This window comes from Aotus nancymaae, unplaced genomic scaffold, assembly GCF_030222135.1.
Source record: "Aotus nancymaae isolate 86718 unplaced genomic scaffold, 86718_ANA_hifiasm-v0.15.2.pri h1tg000138l, whole genome shotgun sequence".
In the NCBI taxonomy this organism is placed as follows: domain Eukaryota; kingdom Metazoa; phylum Chordata; class Mammalia; order Primates; family Aotidae; genus Aotus; species Aotus nancymaae.
Window position 1 is genome coordinate 1,629,246 of NW_026988553.1, and position 18,874 is coordinate 1,648,119.

The 18,874-nt window shown below is 44.8% G+C and overlaps 1 protein-coding gene across 1 annotated transcript; it reads right to left on the reverse strand.

Annotated features, from left to right (window-relative positions):
- Positions 1–15,254: 15,254 nt before the first annotated feature.
- Positions 15,255–18,680, reverse strand: CETN2 (centrin 2). The gene is made up of 5 exons (XM_012477331.1): positions 18,604–18,680; positions 17,498–17,656; positions 17,049–17,177; positions 16,438–16,575; positions 15,255–15,847 (listed from the first exon to the last, which is right to left on the reverse strand). The coding sequence occupies exons 1-5, from the start codon at positions 18,604–18,606 to the stop codon at positions 15,758–15,760; spliced, it is 519 nt and encodes a 172-aa protein (XP_012332754.1). The 5' UTR covers positions 18,607–18,680; the 3' UTR covers positions 15,255–15,757.
- Positions 18,681–18,874: the final 194 nt, after the last annotated feature.

Consider the following 18,874-nt stretch of genomic DNA (forward strand, 5'->3'; position numbering starts at 1 on the left):
GAGCTGAGGAGGTGACAGCAGGACAACACCTGTTAGGGACTACCTGTTGTCCCCAAAATTCATATGTTGAAGTTCTAACCCCTAGTGCCTCAGAATGTGACTGTGTTTAGGCGTGGGGCCTTTAAATAGGTAATTAAGATACAATGAGGTTGTTAGAGTGGTCCCTAATTCAATATGACTGGTGTCCATATAAGAAAAGGAGATTCAGGGACAGACTTGTGCAGAGGGAGGACCACGTGAGGCACAAGCCAAGGACAGAGGCCTCAGAATGAACCAACTCTGCCCATGCCTTGGTCTCAAACTTCCAGCCTCCAGAACTCAGAGACAATGCATTTCTATGGTTTAAGCCTCCCAGTCTGTGATGCTTTGTCATGGCAGCTGGAGCAGACTAGTATAATATCCTTCATTCCTTCCATTCCTGTGAAACAAAGCCTATGACTATTTCACAAAGGAAGGGCCCAAGACTTTAAGGGGTTAACTATTTCACTCAGGGTCACACAAACTAGTAGGCAGTCATGCCAGGACTTGAACGCAGCTTGATCTGTCCCAAAGCCTGTGTTTTCCACTCCGCCAGCCTAGTAGGAATTGCACCCCAGCTCACCCAATTCAGAACATCTGAATCCCTTTCCTAGCCATGCCAATCCCTCTGCTTCCCGGTGGGCTCAGGGACTTCTGGCACAGGTCTCCGAACTCCAGACTCATCACTAGCACATTTCCGCTTTGGGTTCCAGCTTCTCAAAGCTTCCCTGTGGTTTTCACTCCTGCCATAGGCTAAGAGGACTGCCATGGCTGCGTCCTTTGATGGAAGGACTGTGCAGCCATATCAACATTCACCCTAACCCTAAAGGCCAAACGAGAGTGACAAGCCTTTAAAAGTGTCACACACTGAAGTACCAGGTACATGGGGCTCATGAACACTTCAGCACTAAGGGAACATCCTTCCTTTAGTATTAAAGTGGCAACATCAGGAAATCCCAGATTCCGTTGCCTTTATGTGGAGGAGCAATTCAGCTCTCTCTGTGACTCTCTTATTTCAACCCAGAGGCAGCCAGGTACCTTCCTAAACAAAGAGCTGTCTACAGGTCTGGAAAGCAAAACCAACTGCAGATAGTTAAGGAGATTTTTCTTCTTTCTTCTTTTTTTAGAACAATTTTAGGTCAATGGTTCTTTATTGGGGTATAACATACATACAGTAAATTACCCAGACATTAAGTGCCCAACTTCATGAAAAATTTAACAAGTGTACACTCCCATGGACCCATCATCCTGGTTGATATAGCAGCTGTATTTTTAAATAGAAACCCCGCCTTCTTTAGACAGGCATGGTGGCATGTGACTGTAGTTTGAGCTACTCAGAAGGCTGAGGTGGGAGGATCGCTTGAGCCCAGGAGTTTGAGGTCAGACCACTGCACTCCAGGCTAGGTGACAGCAAGACTCCCATCTTTATTTACAAAAAGATAAAGAAAATCTCATCTCGCGAAACTCCGTCTCAAAAAAAAAAAAAAAATCCCATCTCTCTGCTGCGAGGCTTCTGTGCCATGAAGAAGAGAACAAGGGCTGGGGAGACACAGGGAGGAGCAGAGCTCCAGCACGGAGGAATCCTGAAAGCATCCCTTCTAGCGTGTGACAGACAGTTAAGCTAGATCTTGTAGAGTAGGGAGTCTGCTGAGAGGAGACAGGAAATAAAGGGACATTGTAGGCATAATGATATGCAAAGGCTTAGGAGAAAGAGTTCACCGTAAATACAGCAGAAGTTGGCTCACGGGGTGTCATCTGGGGTCAGGAACAATGCATGATTATATAAAAATGAAACCAAGCTTGTTGGCTGACTTAGAAGCTATTTCTGCGACCAGAACAGTCAGTGCCTGTCTAATGTTCATGTCAGGTTTTATGGCTTGTGGTCAAAGGCTGTCGCACAGTACACGGAGCAAAGAGCAGGAACTGCATGATTTTTCAGAACGACGTCCAGAATAAATATGAATCTCTGCCTTAAATGGGACATTGCAGACAAGTTACGTAAGGAATTATCTATCTAATAGATCACAGCACTAATTGATCAAAGTGCTTAACATCAGCTTAGCACCAATGTTTAAAGCAGTCAGTATCAAAGAGATACTTAAAGTTGTAAAATCTAAATGTGTTTCCCCCTCATTGTCCCCACATGTCATTTTCTCCCTCTTTAAACACTTGTCTCACTCTATTGCATAGAATTCATCTTTGTAAGCTGTTTTAAATCTTTTCTGGAAAAAATATACAATATACACAGATTACCACATACATAGGTGCATGCCTGTCTGTCTCAGAAACAGTCTATCATTTCACGTCAATTTTGAATACCACCTCTACCATAAACCAGACTGCCATATACACTTGAGTCTGTTTCAAGACTATTTCTTCTCTTCCAGTAGTCCATTTACTCATTCCTGGTGGTACACCACACTCTCTACTTACTGTATTTTCTTCAATTTAAACAATCAAACATCTCAAGTCTTTCCCACTAAAAAAAGAAAATTCTCCCACTGTCACCTGCACTTGGCCACTAGCTTCCCATGCTCACTCTCTTTCCAACCTTTTACAGTCACATTTTTCAAAAAGGCTGTACATGTGGCCTTCTGTTTCCTCAGCCACTTTTCAATCCTAAGCCACTGCAATCTTATTTTTGCTCCCACCACACCACACAAACTGTTCTTGCTAAGATCACCAATGAATGAGCTCTATGTTGCTAAATCCAGAGGGCAAACTTCAGTCTTCACTAGCTTGACACAGGTGACCACTTCTCCCTTTGCTTCTGTGCCCTTCCATCCTCTTGGGTTTCCTGCAGTCACTTTCCTTCTTTTCCATCTTGCTTCTTGGCCTCTCCTCCTCTTCCCACTTCTTAAACACGGAAGCTCCTAGGATTTTGGGGCTGGGTTACATTCTGGTAACAGGCTCACCACACAGTTTACCTAGGAGCACTCCTCCTCATCTATGGCTTCCAACATTACCTGCAACATGGACCATGCTACATGTTCACCAAACACCATTTCCTTTTCCTCCTTTACATGCAGCTAGACCACATTTCCTGGAATCCCTTTTGATTACATGTAATTAGCTTCTGACCAATGGGATGTGGGGAGAAGGGATGTTTGACACTTGCAGATCTGGCCACTCAAACCTCACATGTGGTCTGCCATGTTCTCTCTTTTCATTCATCTGCCAGCCAGGTGCAAAAAAAAATAAAAATGCTAGTAGAGATCTCTGAGTGCCTAGGGGCCCCTGGAACTACTGGACAAGAGGCGGCTGAATCTCTAATAGCCTGAGTAAAACGGAGCCCAACCTCCACCCCAACCCACCTCCACTGACTTTGAACATGAGTGAAAAATAATCCTTTATTGAGTCAGCTCACTGAAATACAAAAATTGTTTGATGCAGCAATTAACCTGGGCCAACTAATACACTGTCTCTATGCTAATGACAACCAAATATTTGCATTCCGAGCTTATTACTCTAATTATGCATCAAATGATTGACAGTGCAGCCCAAACTGATGGGATAGCTTTTCTAATAGATTCCTAGGAAATCACAAAGATTCATGAATGCATTCATTCATTCAACAAATGTTTATCAAGTGCCTACAGGCACCAGACACTGTGCTAGAAACTAAAGTTGCAATAACGAGCAAAGATAAAACCAGTCCATTCACTCACAAAATCTACTGTGAGCCGGATGGCAGCTGATCCTCATGTCTCATTACATTCCAGCTGCAAGAAACTTCCATAGCATTTGCTCCTTCACGCAAGCCCACTACCCATAAAACGGAGGCTTCCCCTCTCTAGGTCCTGGAATCCCTGTTCTCCCCTCTGTGAAAGGTGCAGCTGGATGTAGTAACATAACGCCCCTTTCTGTTAAGAATTTCGTCAGTTTTTTTATTGTAGTAAAATGTATGTAACACAATCTTTATCATTTAACAATTTGTTGGTATATAATTTAGTAGCATTAAATATATTTACCATGTTGTGTAACTTTTACCACTATCTATACCCAAAAATTGTCATTATCAACAAAAACTCTATACCCATTAAATAGTAACTCCTCTTTCCCCTTTACGCCAGCCTCTGGCAACCTCTGTTCTACAAGTGGAATCATGTAATGTTTGTCCTCTGTGTCTGGTTTTTATCACGAAGCATAGTTTTTAATACTACATCCATGTTATAGCATGTATCAGAGTTTTGTCCCTTTTCATGGTGGAATAATATTCCATTGTATGGCTAGACCATATCTTGTTTATCCACTCATCTGTTGATGTGCTTAGGTTTCTACTTTTGGCTACACTGAATAATGTTGCTATGAACATTGGTGTACAAATATCTTTTCAAGTCCCTGTTTGCAATTCTTTTGAATCTATATCTTAAAGTGTGATTGCTGGATCATATCATAATTCTATACTTAAGCTTCTGAGGAACTGCCACACTGTCTATTCCCGTCAGCAATGAATCCAGGTTCCAATTATTCCACATGCTTGCCAACACTTGTTATTTTCCTTATTTTTTATTATAGCCATCCTAGCATGTCCTAGCATGTGTGAAGCTGTATCTAAGAATATGTTTAAAATATAAAAGTTATATATGAATAAAATTTTGTTCTGACAAATTCAAACCCAGAACAGAATTTAAAAATCCACTTCACTGTAGCCACGTCTAAACTCCTTCCCCTCTCCAGAGAAAATCACTGGTAAAAGTTTGGTATGCATCTTTCCTGACCTTGTTCTCTGCATTTGCATTCTTTTTTTGCATATTTTGCATGGATTTTTATTTGTGGCAGAAGTTTTATATATTTATAAATCGCTTGAGAAAAGGTAAACTATTCAATAAATGACACTGGAACAAATAATTCTCCATATGGGGTAAGAAGGAAAATTTTGCCACCCACCAAAAAATTAAGATGAAATTGACACTAAACATAAAAAAAAAAACCTATAAAACTTACAGAAGAAAACACAGGAAAATATCTTCATTATACCTGGGCAAGGACAAATTTCTTTTTTTCTTTTATTTTTCCATAAGTTATTGGGGTACAGGTGGTATTTGGTTACATAAGTAAGTTCTTTAGTGAAGGTTTGTGAGAACCTGGTGCACCCATCACCCAAGCAGTATACGCTGTACCATATCTGTAGTCTTTTATCCCTCGGCTCCCTCCCACTCATCCCTCTAAGTCCCCAAAGTCCACTGTATCATTTTGTTTTGCATTTGTATTCTTATGTGTGTGTAAATGTAAGATTATGCATAATGGAAACATAGCCATTCTGTCACTAATGTCAGTTTTCCTTTTTCTTTCCAGCCGTTCCACTGTGTGTGTGTGTTTTTTTTTCTATTAGAGAAATTCCATTTCTAAAATTTTACCCTTTAGCTTATGCCGCTGGTTATAACGCAGTCTTTGATTTCCAGGAAGAGTACGCTGTGTTGGGTGAAGTCACTAGCAGAACTTCGGTGTCTGCCTCATGTAGAATGTGTTGCCTAGGTCGTCTCAGGCCTGATCTGAGCTGAACTTCTCCTATCACATATACCAACAACTCTTTATGCTTCTCTTTTTCTCCGGAATTACCTTCTTTTGTCTGGAAAAAAAAGGAATGAAAAGATTTTTCTCCCCTTCGGAGAAAACAACTATCCAGCGGGAAGAACGTGCGAATCAGCCAGTGTTTGGTGAGAGATCGCCCTCTGCTGGCTGTGTTCGTCAGGGTTCTCCAGAGCAGCAGCTAATAGGAAAGATAGATTTGTAAGGAGCAACACAATACATATAAATAAGTCTATGTCTATATTATATATAAATATATACCCGTTGGTTATAAGGAACTGGCTGACACTGTTACAGAGGCTGGCAAGTTCCAAGGTCTGCAGGGTGAGCTGGCAAGCTGGAGACCCAGGAGAGCTGATAATGTACTTCCAGACTGAGTTCGAAGGCCTGAGACCCAGGACAGCTGATGACGTGGTTCCAGTCCAAAGCCCAGCAGGCTGAAGATTCAAGAAAAGCCGATGCTGCAGTTTGAGTCCAAAGGCAGGAAAAAGCCAATGTCCCAGTTTGAAGGCCTTCAGGCAGGAGGGATTCTCTCTTACTTAGGGGAGGGTTGGCCTTTTTTTTCTATTCAGGCCTTTAACTGATTGGATGAGGCCCACCCACATAATGGAGGGCAATCTTTACCCAGTCTCCTACCTCAAATGCTAATCTCATTCCAAAACACCCTCAGAGACATACTGGAGATGATGTCTGACCAAATGTCTGGGCACTCCACGGCCCGGTCCAGTTGACACATTAAAATTAACCATCACACTGGCCATATGGGCCTTTTAGGGCACCTGAACCCATAGCAGGAAGCTCTGATGCATTAAACAATTGTCCTGACGGGCATTATAGGCAGTTAAAATTCTAAGCCAGAAAGATTAAGGAAAAAAAAGCATGTAAGCCAAACTGGAGAGAAAGAGAATGCAATGGCAATGCTGGTCGAGTTTCTTTCCTGCTCGGAACCCCGTGATGGCTCCTCATCCCCGGTAGAACATCCCCTTAACTTACGTGGTTTAGGAGGCCCACCTTGCTCCCTGCTTCTTGCTGCCACCGCACCTGCTTCTTTACTGTCCTTCCCTTGTTTCAAGCCTGGTGCTGTTTCAGGGCCTTTGCACTTGCTGTTCCATCTGCCTGGGTGCTGTTTCCCAGATCTTCACAGGGCTTCATGGCAAGGCCTTCCCTGACCCCCCTGCCAAAAATAGCACCCCCTCCATCCCTTTCCACCTCCTTACCTTCCTTTATTTTTTTTCGAGCTGGTTTTCTGTCTCCTTCACTAGAATATAAATTCCATGAGGCCAGGGACTTTATTTTTTTTCTCTGCAGGGCCTGGATTGGAATAGGTGCTAGGTATTTGTTAAGTGAGTGAATAAATGAATAAATTCAAAAGACACAAGGAGGTGACAGATCTAGTGATGGATAAAAAGCACATACAAAATGGTATGGATGCTAAAGAAGAATTAATTTGGGGAACGCTAAAGCTGAAAATGAATTGAGCCTTTCAAAAAATGCTGAAGACACATAAGTAAAATGCCTTTTAGTCAGTGTAAGGAAGTGAGAGAGCAATTTCTTGGAAGAAAATAAATCCTCTTTTGTTGGCATTTTTCCTTCTAGAAGATTGATCTTTAAGCTAAAAAAAAAAGTTGGAGGAGCAGGAGGAGAGACAGCTGGTGAGGTTAGTGGATCACAGAGGCTCTAAGGTGCGATTGATTGCAGGGGATGTCTAGATAGTGACAGAGAAAGCATCATAGAGATTCCCCAGGCCCCAGAGCAGCAAGGAAGCAGCAGCCTCATGCCCTTAGGTATGGCATAAAAATCATGCTAGAGCTGCCTCACTGACAAAAATCCCGAAGGACCAGGAAGCAGGCTGATCTCAGGAAATGTCTGTGTGGACACAGGATCTCTAAACTAGCCCCCACCCCCAAACACACACGCGCGCGCACACACACACACACACACACACTAATGTGGCACAATGCTGTGGGTTTGCATATTTTTCTCCATGCCCCTAAAGGTGATGTCCACATCAAGGGCAGTGTGTCTGAATCTTTTTTGGCTCGTGGACTCTTTGAATAAATCTGATGAAAATTGCCACATGCACATTATTTCAGGGAATTTAAGGAAATTTCAGCAATCCTCCTCCAGGCGATTCATGGGCACCTGAAGTCCAAGTGCCCCAGGTTAGAAACCCCTGTTCTAAGAGTATACTCCTCAACTGCAACACTCGGATTAATGATGTAACTCCTTAACCCTAGAGTTGAAGATGCCAGCCAAATTCAGAGTGTATTCATTCAACAAATATGTATTGAATGACCGCCATGTAGCTTATTTAATCCTCACAACTGCCCTTGAAGTAGATTATATTAATACCACCGTCACTCTTAACAGAGAAATCAAATGAGGTACTGAGGCTTTGGGTAACTCACTAGTAGGGGCAGAGCCAGTGATGGAACCCCAGTAGTTCAGCTTTACAGACATTTTACTGCTACCCCATGATGCCTCTTGCAAGGCTGGTGTCTGTTCTTTCAGATAGCCCCATTCACCCTGCCTCTGCATATTCATCGTTCCCATGCTTTGCTGACTCAGTTTCTAATCATCGGCTCACCTTTTGGATCTATTTGTATGAGAGATTGCACAAATATTTCCCCACATCCAACATCTCACAAGGAGATGGCCTCACATGCATGTTCAAGTTCATTCTCCAAGTGGAGAAGAAAGCTTTCTGGTAGCGATGCTGCACACCCCCAGGGGCTCATGGATCTCTCAGCAGAGACCACATCCAGTGTCCATGAAGTCATGAGTTCTGCAGCTTAGATTCCAAATTCAGGTTTTGTTTCATCAACATTACTGTGTGCACTTCTGGTTGAGACACTTACGGGAACAGAGAAAGTTTTTCAGTAAGACAGAGGATGTATGAGCTTCCTGTGGCTGCTGTAACAAAGTACCCACAGACTGAAGTGTTAAACAATGGAACTGCATGGTCTCACAGTTCTGGAGGCTGGAAGTCAAAGATCAAGGTATCAGCAGGGTGGGTTCCTTCCGAGGGCTGTGAAGAAAGGATGTGTTCCAGGCCTCTCTCCTTAGCATGTAGATGACTGTCTTCTCCCTGTGTCCCTTCACATCATCTTCCCTCTACACATGTCTGTATCTGTGTCCAAATTTCTCGTTTTGTAAGGAAATAAATACTGGAATATTCCTAGTATTTATTTATATATTTATATACTTCCAGTATTTATTTATATATTTATTCAATATAAGGAAATACTGGTTGTATTGGATTAAGGCCTACTGCCATAAACTCACTCTAACTTGATTCCCTCCATAAAGACCCTACCCCCCAATAAATTCACCTTCTGGCACACCACCTAGCAGTTAAGACACCAACATATGAATTTTAGAGGTCACAAGTCAACTCATAACAAGGGATAATGGTCAGGAAGAAAAACAACCACAGAATGCTAGAAATTTTTAATGAGTTAATAAGCCCTTGCTATAGCATCAACAAACAGTAAATGCATAAGCCTCTTAATGGATGGGTGGAGCATTGTACCAGGCATGAAGCCCAGCTATGGTGACATCAAAGGCACCTGCTCTAAGGTATTTCTCACTCATGGTGATGGAGGAGCTCAAAGAACGGTAGCTCCTGCACGATGCGGAAACTTGACACCATTGAGAAGTGTTCAATGCAGTTAGGGAGTCTCAATGAACCCATGTAGCAGGTAAGATCGCTCACACTCAAAAATACAAACATATCATTTTGTTCACTTATAACTAGGCTTAATAGGGCATCCATTCAAATGAGTTGTCATTCCATCAATGCCCACACCTGGTAGCCTCTTCCAAGGGGTCCAAACCCCACCAGGATTCTACCCACTGTGGCATCCTCTCCATCACACTCCAAAGCTAGATGAGACCACAGTCCTTTTGGGGCACTAGGAAAATCCAGCTTAAATCACTGCTGAACTCAAGGTGATTTAGTGGCACTGCCTCGGAACCTCTCTGTCCTGACACCCCACCTAGTGGCAAGGAACATATCTGCAAGACTGCTGTCCCAGAATTCCAGCTGGGAAGCAGTCCTCTAGTCCAAAACAAGTTTTCTGAAAGGAGGGAGCTCTGAGGTGGAGTTTCACAAGGAGTTCCCAAGTCAGGGAAAAAAGAAAAACAGGCTAATTAATGAACAGCCATCATCAGTGGCAAAGAGGCATCAGGCTCTACGCTAGCCTTTGTTTGCTGTCTTAGACCTCACCGCACCCTTGTTTTCTACTTGGGCAAATTGAGGCTCGAGGGGGTTGAATCCTTTCCGCCAATGCCACAGCTGCTGGGTCGAAGAGTTCGCGATTTGAAACAGGGGTGACTGACTCGAAAGGCTATGCCTCCTCCCTGAGCAAAATAATGGCATGACAGACGGCACTGCATACTGTCTTAGGAAAAAGACAGGACAGGGAAACCAGCTAGGAGGACACTTCAGCAATCTGAATTTGGGTTGAGGTGGTGGCCTCAGAAATGGAAAAGGAAGGGGAGATGAGTGTGAATACTGTAGGGAAAGGCTGGGTGACATATGAGGCAAAAACAAAAAACGAAAATGACATCAGTCCTCTAAACCACTGAAATCAGAAAGATAAAGGCAAAGGTGGTGGTTAAGGAGAGGCTTGGAGGACCAGAAGACAGGGAGGAAGCAGGGAAAAGCTGGAAATGAGGGTAACTCTAGCTCCAGATACATCAAGTGCTGATGGTGATGTTCTTCGAAGTGGGTCCGGAAACCCACATAAGAGTTTGAGGGGTTGCTGACAGAGATTTGGATCAGCAAATGGGTCCGATATGTCCCAGCATGGCACACAAAGATGATGTCTCAGCTTCACAGCTGCAGATGATGCAGATGCACTACTTCTGCTACAAATGAAGATGCGGCCACTCCAGCGGCTTCCAGCATGAAGGACGATGAACCAAGCAGGTCATGAGACATGGAATGGAGAAAGGAGCAACCTGCTGTGAGATACTTCTCACTAATGGTGATGGAGGATCTCACAAAACGGCAGTTCCTGCACTGTGCGGGAACTGGACACCATCTGGACAGCAAGCCGTTCCAGTCCAACTAAAGGCTAAGTGTATAGTGGGCTGACTACTGGCCATTTCCTGCATAGTAGTGACTAAGTCGCAATTGTTGTTAAACTGTTGTTTTGAGTGTATTACTTCCTTCTAGCGTACTGCCAAAATTCTAGTATTCAAAGGTGTGACAAAAACATAAAATAAAGTTGAGCAGTCCTGGAATACAGTAATCCTTGACAGCAGGGGTCCCACTAGAGGAGAGCTGCTCTAAAATCAAGTTTCGAGGTTGCCCCATGACAGCCAGAGATCCTGGCACCTGACATTGCATTTGGAAGGTCAGCACTCTCAGAAGCCAGACTGAACTTTGAGGAAATTTCCCCCAGTGGATGGTGGGGCGCCACGTGGTCCCTGAGAGACCCGGGTCTAACCTCATGGCCTAACTCCTAGGCTTCCTAAAGAGGTGGTTAACCAAGGGAAAAATGGTAAAACCTGTGTTCTTTCTTGTCTTCCCAGTCATCAAGGAACTTAAAAAAATCTCAGTCCCAGCAGCTCTTCCATGTCTTACAGAGACAGAAAGTGAACCACGTCCTTTCTTAAATCATTTCATTATATCAAGCTTGATTGAGCATGTTTACCAATGAATTCTGCTGTTCACAGTAGTTCTAACACTTGGGAGCAAAGAAAAGATGAATGTACTGGACGGTTTTTTCAAGGAAATTTAGCACAACCCTAAGTTATTAAGGAGGCCCACAAGGCCCACCATGAACTGACTATTCTCCCTCTCCGTCCCCCTACCTCCCCTCCCCTCCCGCTCTCTGGTCCATCCTCCAGAAACTGACCTCTGTTCCCTCACCCTCTCCAGCACCACACTAGGTGTCTGTGGTCCAACCCCATGTCAACTGACCTCTGCTCTCTTTCCATTCCCATCCCTTATCCCCCATCCCCCTCCACCTCTCTGGTCCAGCCCCGCATGTACTAATTTGGGTTCAGTCTCCTTCCCAGGACCCAGTCCATCATGAGATGACCTCTGTTGCTCCCTATGCCTCTAAGCCCTTGCACTTCTGCTCCATCCTCTGCTTGCTCTACTTTTCTGTTCCCCTCAACTCCTCTGACATCTCTCTGGTCCAGCTCCACATGGAGGAACCTCTGCTCCCTCTTCCCCTCCTTTTTCTCCAACTCTGATTGAACTTTTTTGTTCAACCTCACATGAAGCAATCTCTGCCCTCTTTAGTTCAAAATTCCACCCCCACCCTCCTGCAGCTCTCCAGTCCAGCCCCGATGACCTGCTCTGCTTTCTCCTGTGCCTTATCTCCCCTTGTCGCACTACTGCTCTCTGCCACAGCTGCACATGAACAAACCTTTGCCTTCTCTCCAGCCCAATCCCCATATGCAACTGACATTTCTCTGGTCCAACCCTGCATGAACTGCTCTCTGCTTTCTCTCCTGCCCCTTCCTCACCTCCTCCCTACACTGTTCTGTCCCACCCTGCATGAACTGACCTCAGCCTCTTTACTTCTGATCTTCTCCCACTCCCCAATATCCTTCTGGTCCAGCCCCACATGAACTGATCTCTGTTACCTCTCCATTCCAAACCCACCCCACTGCTCCTACATCTCTCTGATCCACCCACAAGGGCTGACCTCTCTCCCCCTGCCTATCCCCCCGCAGCTCTGTACACAATCAGCATTTGAACCCACTTACCTTGCCTCTCCCTCCCTAACAGCAAAATGGGAGGCAGGGCCCAGTCTTTTCACTCCTCTCCAATACTATATGTCACCTCCACACCCCTTACAACTTACCCCGTCACTCTCCCTACATGCCTCTGATCCAGCCCTCCATCATGAACTCAGCTCCATTGCCTTTCCTACCCCTTCCCCACCATACATCTCTGGGCCAGCCACACATGAACTAAGCTCCATTCCCTCTCCTTTCCCTTGCCCCACACTCCGGCTACCTCTGTAGATACAGCCACACATAAGCTGCCCTCAGTGGCTTTTCCTTTCCCTGACTCTCTACATCTCTCCAGTACAGCTGCATAGGAGCTGGCCCCGAATGCCTCTCCCATGCCAGCCCATTCAGCCTTCTGCATTTCTTGGTACATCCTACATGAACTGACTTCTGCTCCCTCTAAGTGTCCATCGCCACTCCATCCTCCTCCAGCTCCCTGGACCAGCCCCATATGAACTGTGGACATTTCCCCTCACTCCCCGACAACTCCATTGTCCACACGAATAAGCCACTAACCCTACAAACCCACCCACCGCCACTCCCACAAAAAGCCAGCTGCATGCTCACAGGAACTGATCCCTGCTCTCTCTCACTCCCTTCCCCCCACCCCCACTCCGCGCACCTCTCCGGGATGCCGCATGCCCAGATCTCTTCTACTTCTCTGCCCCTGCAATTTCCCTACATCTCTTGGTTCAGCCGCACGTGAACTGACCTCAGTTCCTTCTCCATCCACGTCCTCCCCCGCCTTCAGGACTCTTTTCTGCCTCCATATGAACTGAGCCCAGCTCCCTCTCCTTCCCCATCTTCCCGACCCCCTTACAACGCTCTACTCCAGTGCCACTGACTCATGCTCCCTCTCTGTCCCCATCCCTTCCACTGAACAACTGCACACCTATCTTAGAATGGCTGCCAGGCACAGATATGGTGAACACATTAAGCTTGTTTTTATACTCAGGGATAACCTATTACTTGCCACTCTCTGTCCTCCCTCAAGAGATTTGTGAGAGATTTCATTTATGAGAATATTAAGCAGGAGGAGATAACGATGTTTCCAGGATAGTCAATTAGCTTAATTTAGCCATTCAACAATGTATACATCTTTCAAAACATCATATTGTACACCACAAATACATACAATATTGTCAATTTCAAAATTTTTTTAATTAACTTTTTTCCTTATCCCTGTAACTGTTTTCTTTTTTAAAATTTAATTTAATTTGATTTCAGTTCCAGGATACATGTGCAGGATGTGCTGGTTTGCTGCATAGGTAAACGTGTGCCATGGTGGTTTGCTGCACGTATCAACCCCTCACCTAGATATTAAGCCCTACATGCATTAGCTATTTATCCTGATGCTCACCTTCCCCCACATCCCCCCACCCCCGGCCACCACCACGGGCCCGGGTATGTGTTGCTTCCTTCCCTGTATCCATGTGTTCTCACTGTTCAGCTCCCACTTATGAGAACATGCAGTGTCTGGCTTTGTGTTCCTGTGTTAGTTTGCTGAGGATAATGGCTTCCAGCTCCATCCATGTCTCCGCAAAGGACATGATCTTGTTTAATTAACTTGTTTAAAAAAGGGTGTTTCCAGGGTTACAGTTCACAGTAAAATGGGAGGCAGTCTTTTCACTCCTTTCCAATATTATGTCTTTTATCCAATCATATGCCTATTATAAAATCACAATACAACAAAGGTCAAATCATACTAGGAAATGCTATCAAATGACTTCAGGGAACAGTAATTGTAAAAGTTTCATGGACCCGTATTTAACAAGCAAGCTTATGTGATAACTGTAACAAAGGAATGGGAGTCAGACCGAACACCTTCAAGCCAGGTCCTCTCTGTAAGTTTGTATTTCACCTCCAGTGATTCTGAGTTGGCGCAACTCGTCTCCCCGACACAGACACGAAACTCCGGGCACTTAGACAAGTAGCTTGCCCCAAATTGCCCAGCAGAGCAGTTGGGGATTATGTGTGTGAGAAGCCAGGGTTGGGCCTAGTCTGGGCTCTTCCCCCAAGTGTTTCTCAAGGAGCAGTCCCTCTGCATGAGGCTCATCTGGGCGATACGGTAAACTTCATATTCCTGGTCCCCCAAGTCCTGCAGGGTATCAGGGTCCAGGCATGAGACCCAGGGCCAGGCCTCTGGCCTCCGTAACATGCTCCCCAGGTAGGGTGGCCAGTGGCAATACAGGATGCCCAGGTAAATTTCCATTTCGGATCAACAATGAATAAACAAAAAATCCGAATGGGATCTACTCATACTAAACAAAAATGCATTTGTTGATCTGAACTGCAAATTTACCTAGGCTTTCTTTTTATTAGCTAAATCAGGCAACCCTATCCCCAGGGGACTAGCCGACCCCTAGAAGTTTGAAAATCCGTTTACTGCCTCTCCATGTGAACAAATGAGCTTTCCATCATTGTTCATTTTCTATTCTCCCTCACCCCTTCTATCTCCCCCCACTCTCACCCTGGAGCAGAGACTTTGATGTCATCTACCAGGATTTCTCTCACAGGTAATCCCATGCAAGGCCAGGAAGATGGCTGGACAGGGTCACTCAGCCCAATCGACCTCCAGGAGTCTGCGAGCCCTAAGCACGTAGATTCATGAGAGGTTGGCCGAATCCATCCTAGTGTTGGATTAGCCTGGCTCTCCCCATTTCATTCAAGCACAAATTACTAACAAGACTCTTCCAGTCTTGCACTTTGCCAAAACTATTTTTAGAGCATCATTTAGGTTTAGGTGATATAAAAATTCTGCGAGTTTTACAAACCAGCAGGTTCCCAAGGCAAAAAGCAATTCATGCCAGGAGAGTAGCAAAGGATTATTCATTTTCTGTCCACAGGCTGGTAAGGAGTTTTATATATAACAGGCTGCCTTCAACACAATAGTTGAGAAGATGAACTCATAGACAAAGCTAAAAAACTCATCCTTAGAGAACACAAGGTCAAACTGAGAAAGGTTTTATTTTTAAGATAAAACAAATAGCATTAACACACATCCAAATGCCAGTGCGAGAGTTCACTGGGTTGTATAAAGAGAAAACTGCACTCAAGTGTCAAATAAAAACTGGAACCGCTGAAAAATGACTGCTGCTTGTGGTGACACAGGTACAACATGTGCTTGTCTAAGAAGTCGTTCTGTGTTTGTGGATATGACAAGAGTGAAACAATGCAAGGCAAAATGGCAGGTGCTCAAAGCTTTAAGATCCTTTTCTTCATGCTAATGTGCTCTTGTTTTGTTTTTGAGAATTAATTAGCAGGTCATTTTACAAAGAACTGTAATATAAAAGAACACTTCCAAAAGGCTAAAATAGGTTCAAGGTCATTATTAAAGTGATTCAGGGAGGTCAGTGAGGGAAACGTTTGTGTTCTCAAAAGCCAGATTTCACATAATGGCAGGCACTAAATCTAGTTACATGTGCTTACAGTAGAAAAGAAGACACTGATCTTAATAAAGGCTGGTCTTCTTCATGATGCGCAGGAACTCTTGCTCACTGACCTCTCCATCTCCATCTCGATCAGCTTCATCAATCATTTCCTATATGACAGTAAATATTCAGGTTAGGTTAATTTATAAACTAATGCAAAAAGGTGATTAAGGAATAGACTTTTTTTTTAGAGACAGGGTCTCTACGCTGCCCACACTAGTGCCAAATTCCTGGCCTCAAGTGATCCTCCTGCCTCAGCCTCCCAAAGTACTGGGATTATAAGCATGAGCCACTGTGCCTGGCAAGCAATAGACTTTTAATAATGCTATGTGAAAAGATCATTGTAGCCCACCCAGTGCCAGTATGCTACTCCTGATAATAGCCTGGTTCCTGAAAAGTTATTTGAAAACCAAGTCATACTTTGTCAAACATATCACCTGGGAGGGAGCTTGAAGACTACCTTGACTAGAGGGATTCCCGGAACCCAAAATAGAAAGTAAAATTGTGCATATGTGCATTTTTCTAGAAGCAAGGTTCATAGGTTTGTCTGACTATTAAAGGAGAATTCAGCTGTCCGCAGAGGGACAAGAGTCCACTGGCTTTCCTTCAAAGAGATGCTCACACCAGGAAAAATGTAACAGAAAAGTCACAGAAGGCTGAACAGTGGGAATCTGAAGTTCCAGTGTGACACGTTACAAACCTGCAGCTCGTCATCAGTCAGGTTCTCACCCAACTCCTTGGCCACGCGTTTCAAATTTTTGAACGAAATCTTCCCAGTTTCATCATCATCAAAGAGCTTGAAAGCTTTCAGGATTTCTTCTTTGGTATCTTTCTCAGACTTAACAATTAGAACATAAAACACATGAGTAGGGAGACACCACGGTTACTTGTGTCCTGTAGCCCTGCCACTGCCCAGTCAGGTCACCCTCTCCTTTTTAACAATAACTCGAGTCTAGACTTGCAGCCAGTGTCAGGAAGCCCATTTTGGCCTCAGAGAAACACCAGGCAAGCCAGGCACTCCATCCAAGGTGACATTTGCTCTCTATCCCTGTATCTATCCCTATCCCACATGTATTTCTTAACTGGTTTGGAATTCTGCGGGATGAGGTGTCTGCTTGGAAGTCTTGAGAGAGAAGCAAAGCACAAGGGCTTGTTTTGGGAGCCCAAAGTAACACGACGGGTGGACAGGCCTCCTGATGCAGCTGCTACCTGGACTGCTGTGTGGTCACATGACTGTTTTAACAGGCAGATGCCATGGGCCTCTACAGATGACTGGGGCTCTGTACCACGCTAATTGTCTTAACTACTTACCATTTTCTGGGTCATCACAGTTAAAAAGTCACCAAAGTTCATTTTTCCTGTCCCTTCCTTATCAATTTCACTTATCATTTTCTTAATTTCTTCTTTCTTGGGTTCAAAGCCCAGGGCCCTCATTGCCACCTGTAATGAAAACAGGATTGTGTCAATATACACATCTAAACTAGCAGAAGCAAAAATAACAGTGTTGAGAGCATTAAGCCCACATCTGATGTGATCATGTTAATATGATTGGGGAACACTATAACACTGATCTCATTGATATCTGCAATCAATTTGATAATACTCAAGGTAAGTAAAGACAGGAAAACAGAGCACAGTACAACCTCCCCTGTTACTTACTGCAGGGAGAAGAGGGCAAAAGGGGTAGAGAGGTGATAAGGAGATGACAAGGAAGAGGGAGAGGAAAGGCAGGGCAAACGGCAGGAATGCATAGAGCTTGCCTTAAGTTCCTTAACATCTATGCTGCCGGTTCCATCTGCATCAAAAAGATCAAATGCTTCACGGATCTCCTGCTTCTGCTCTTCTGTAAGCTCAGGCTTAGGACTCATTCTTTTTCGCTGGGCACTTGACGCCATGTTTGCCTTCTTAAAGTTGGAGGCCTTTATATGTTATGCAAATACATAAGCACAATAATATGTAATACAGTCCATATTTACATAACATAGTTACAGACACCCATATGTATTTTTAAAGTCATTTATAACCAATTCCAAAGCTTTGCTTAACAAGAAAGATGACAGGGTTTACTGGCAAGAACAATCAGTCTTTCCATGAACTTCTATCCCTCCCTTTTCTTTACTATTGTTTCTAGACGCAGGGAGATCATTTGTTCAGTAAGGATACCTCTTATTGAAAATCATCCCAAAAGAGAGCTAGTCAGGAAACTGACTGTGAATAACTAGAGATAATCAGTTCTTCCCTAATGCGGGGATCCTGGTTCTGGAAACAGCCTTAAAATGCCCACTCCCAGTAGTCTGCTTCCCAGTAAGTACTCTGAGTTCCCAATTACTTCTAGATTTGGCCAAATATTAGTAAATTGTTAAGATGTATATTGTGTCAGTATCTAACAATAAAACTCAATCAATCTGGCACCTTCGTGCCTTCTCCAAGAAGCTAAAGTATCCCCTTAATGCCCCTATATTTATATTGTAGAAAACATTTTCGAAGAAAACAATACACCTTCTCCCAGTTCTGTGGGGAAACTTTGGCCGAATGAGGCGGCCAGGAGGCCAAGGTCTGAGAGAGTCAGGGGTCGGTGAGGGATTCGAGTCTTTTTTACCCAGGGAGGGTTACCGAGGGGACCAGGGAAGGCCAAGGGAGCCCGAGGGGCGGGTGTGGGCCTGTTGTGGGTGAAGGGGAGGCAGCAGCGAAGCGCAGGCCCAGTAGGTTGGTTAGCGTCTGTACCCTACCCTTCCGGGAAAGAGCTCAAAGGAAGGACTGATACGCCAAAGCCGAGAAAGGCGCAGGAGAGGCGGCGTGGCCCAGCCGGAGCCTGGGAAGGGCTCAACCTCTGGGCGTGGGGCGCGACAGAGCGGCCAACACTCACCATATCCAAAGGACTCTGCTACCGGTTGTTAGGCAACCGCCGTATACACTGACTCTGCGCCGTTCCCACCGCCCCCTGCGCGCAGCCCCGCTCTCCATTGGCCGTCCTCTCGCCGTCGCCTGTCTCCATTGGTTCAGGGCCGAAGTGGGTGGAATTAACCTGGCAAAGCCCTGTACCAGCGCGGGGAGGGGCACGCTGGCGACACAGGCCAGTCATTATTGGGCAAGATCACGCCGCGAGCGCCAATTGGCTGAGCCAACGCTGAGCTGGT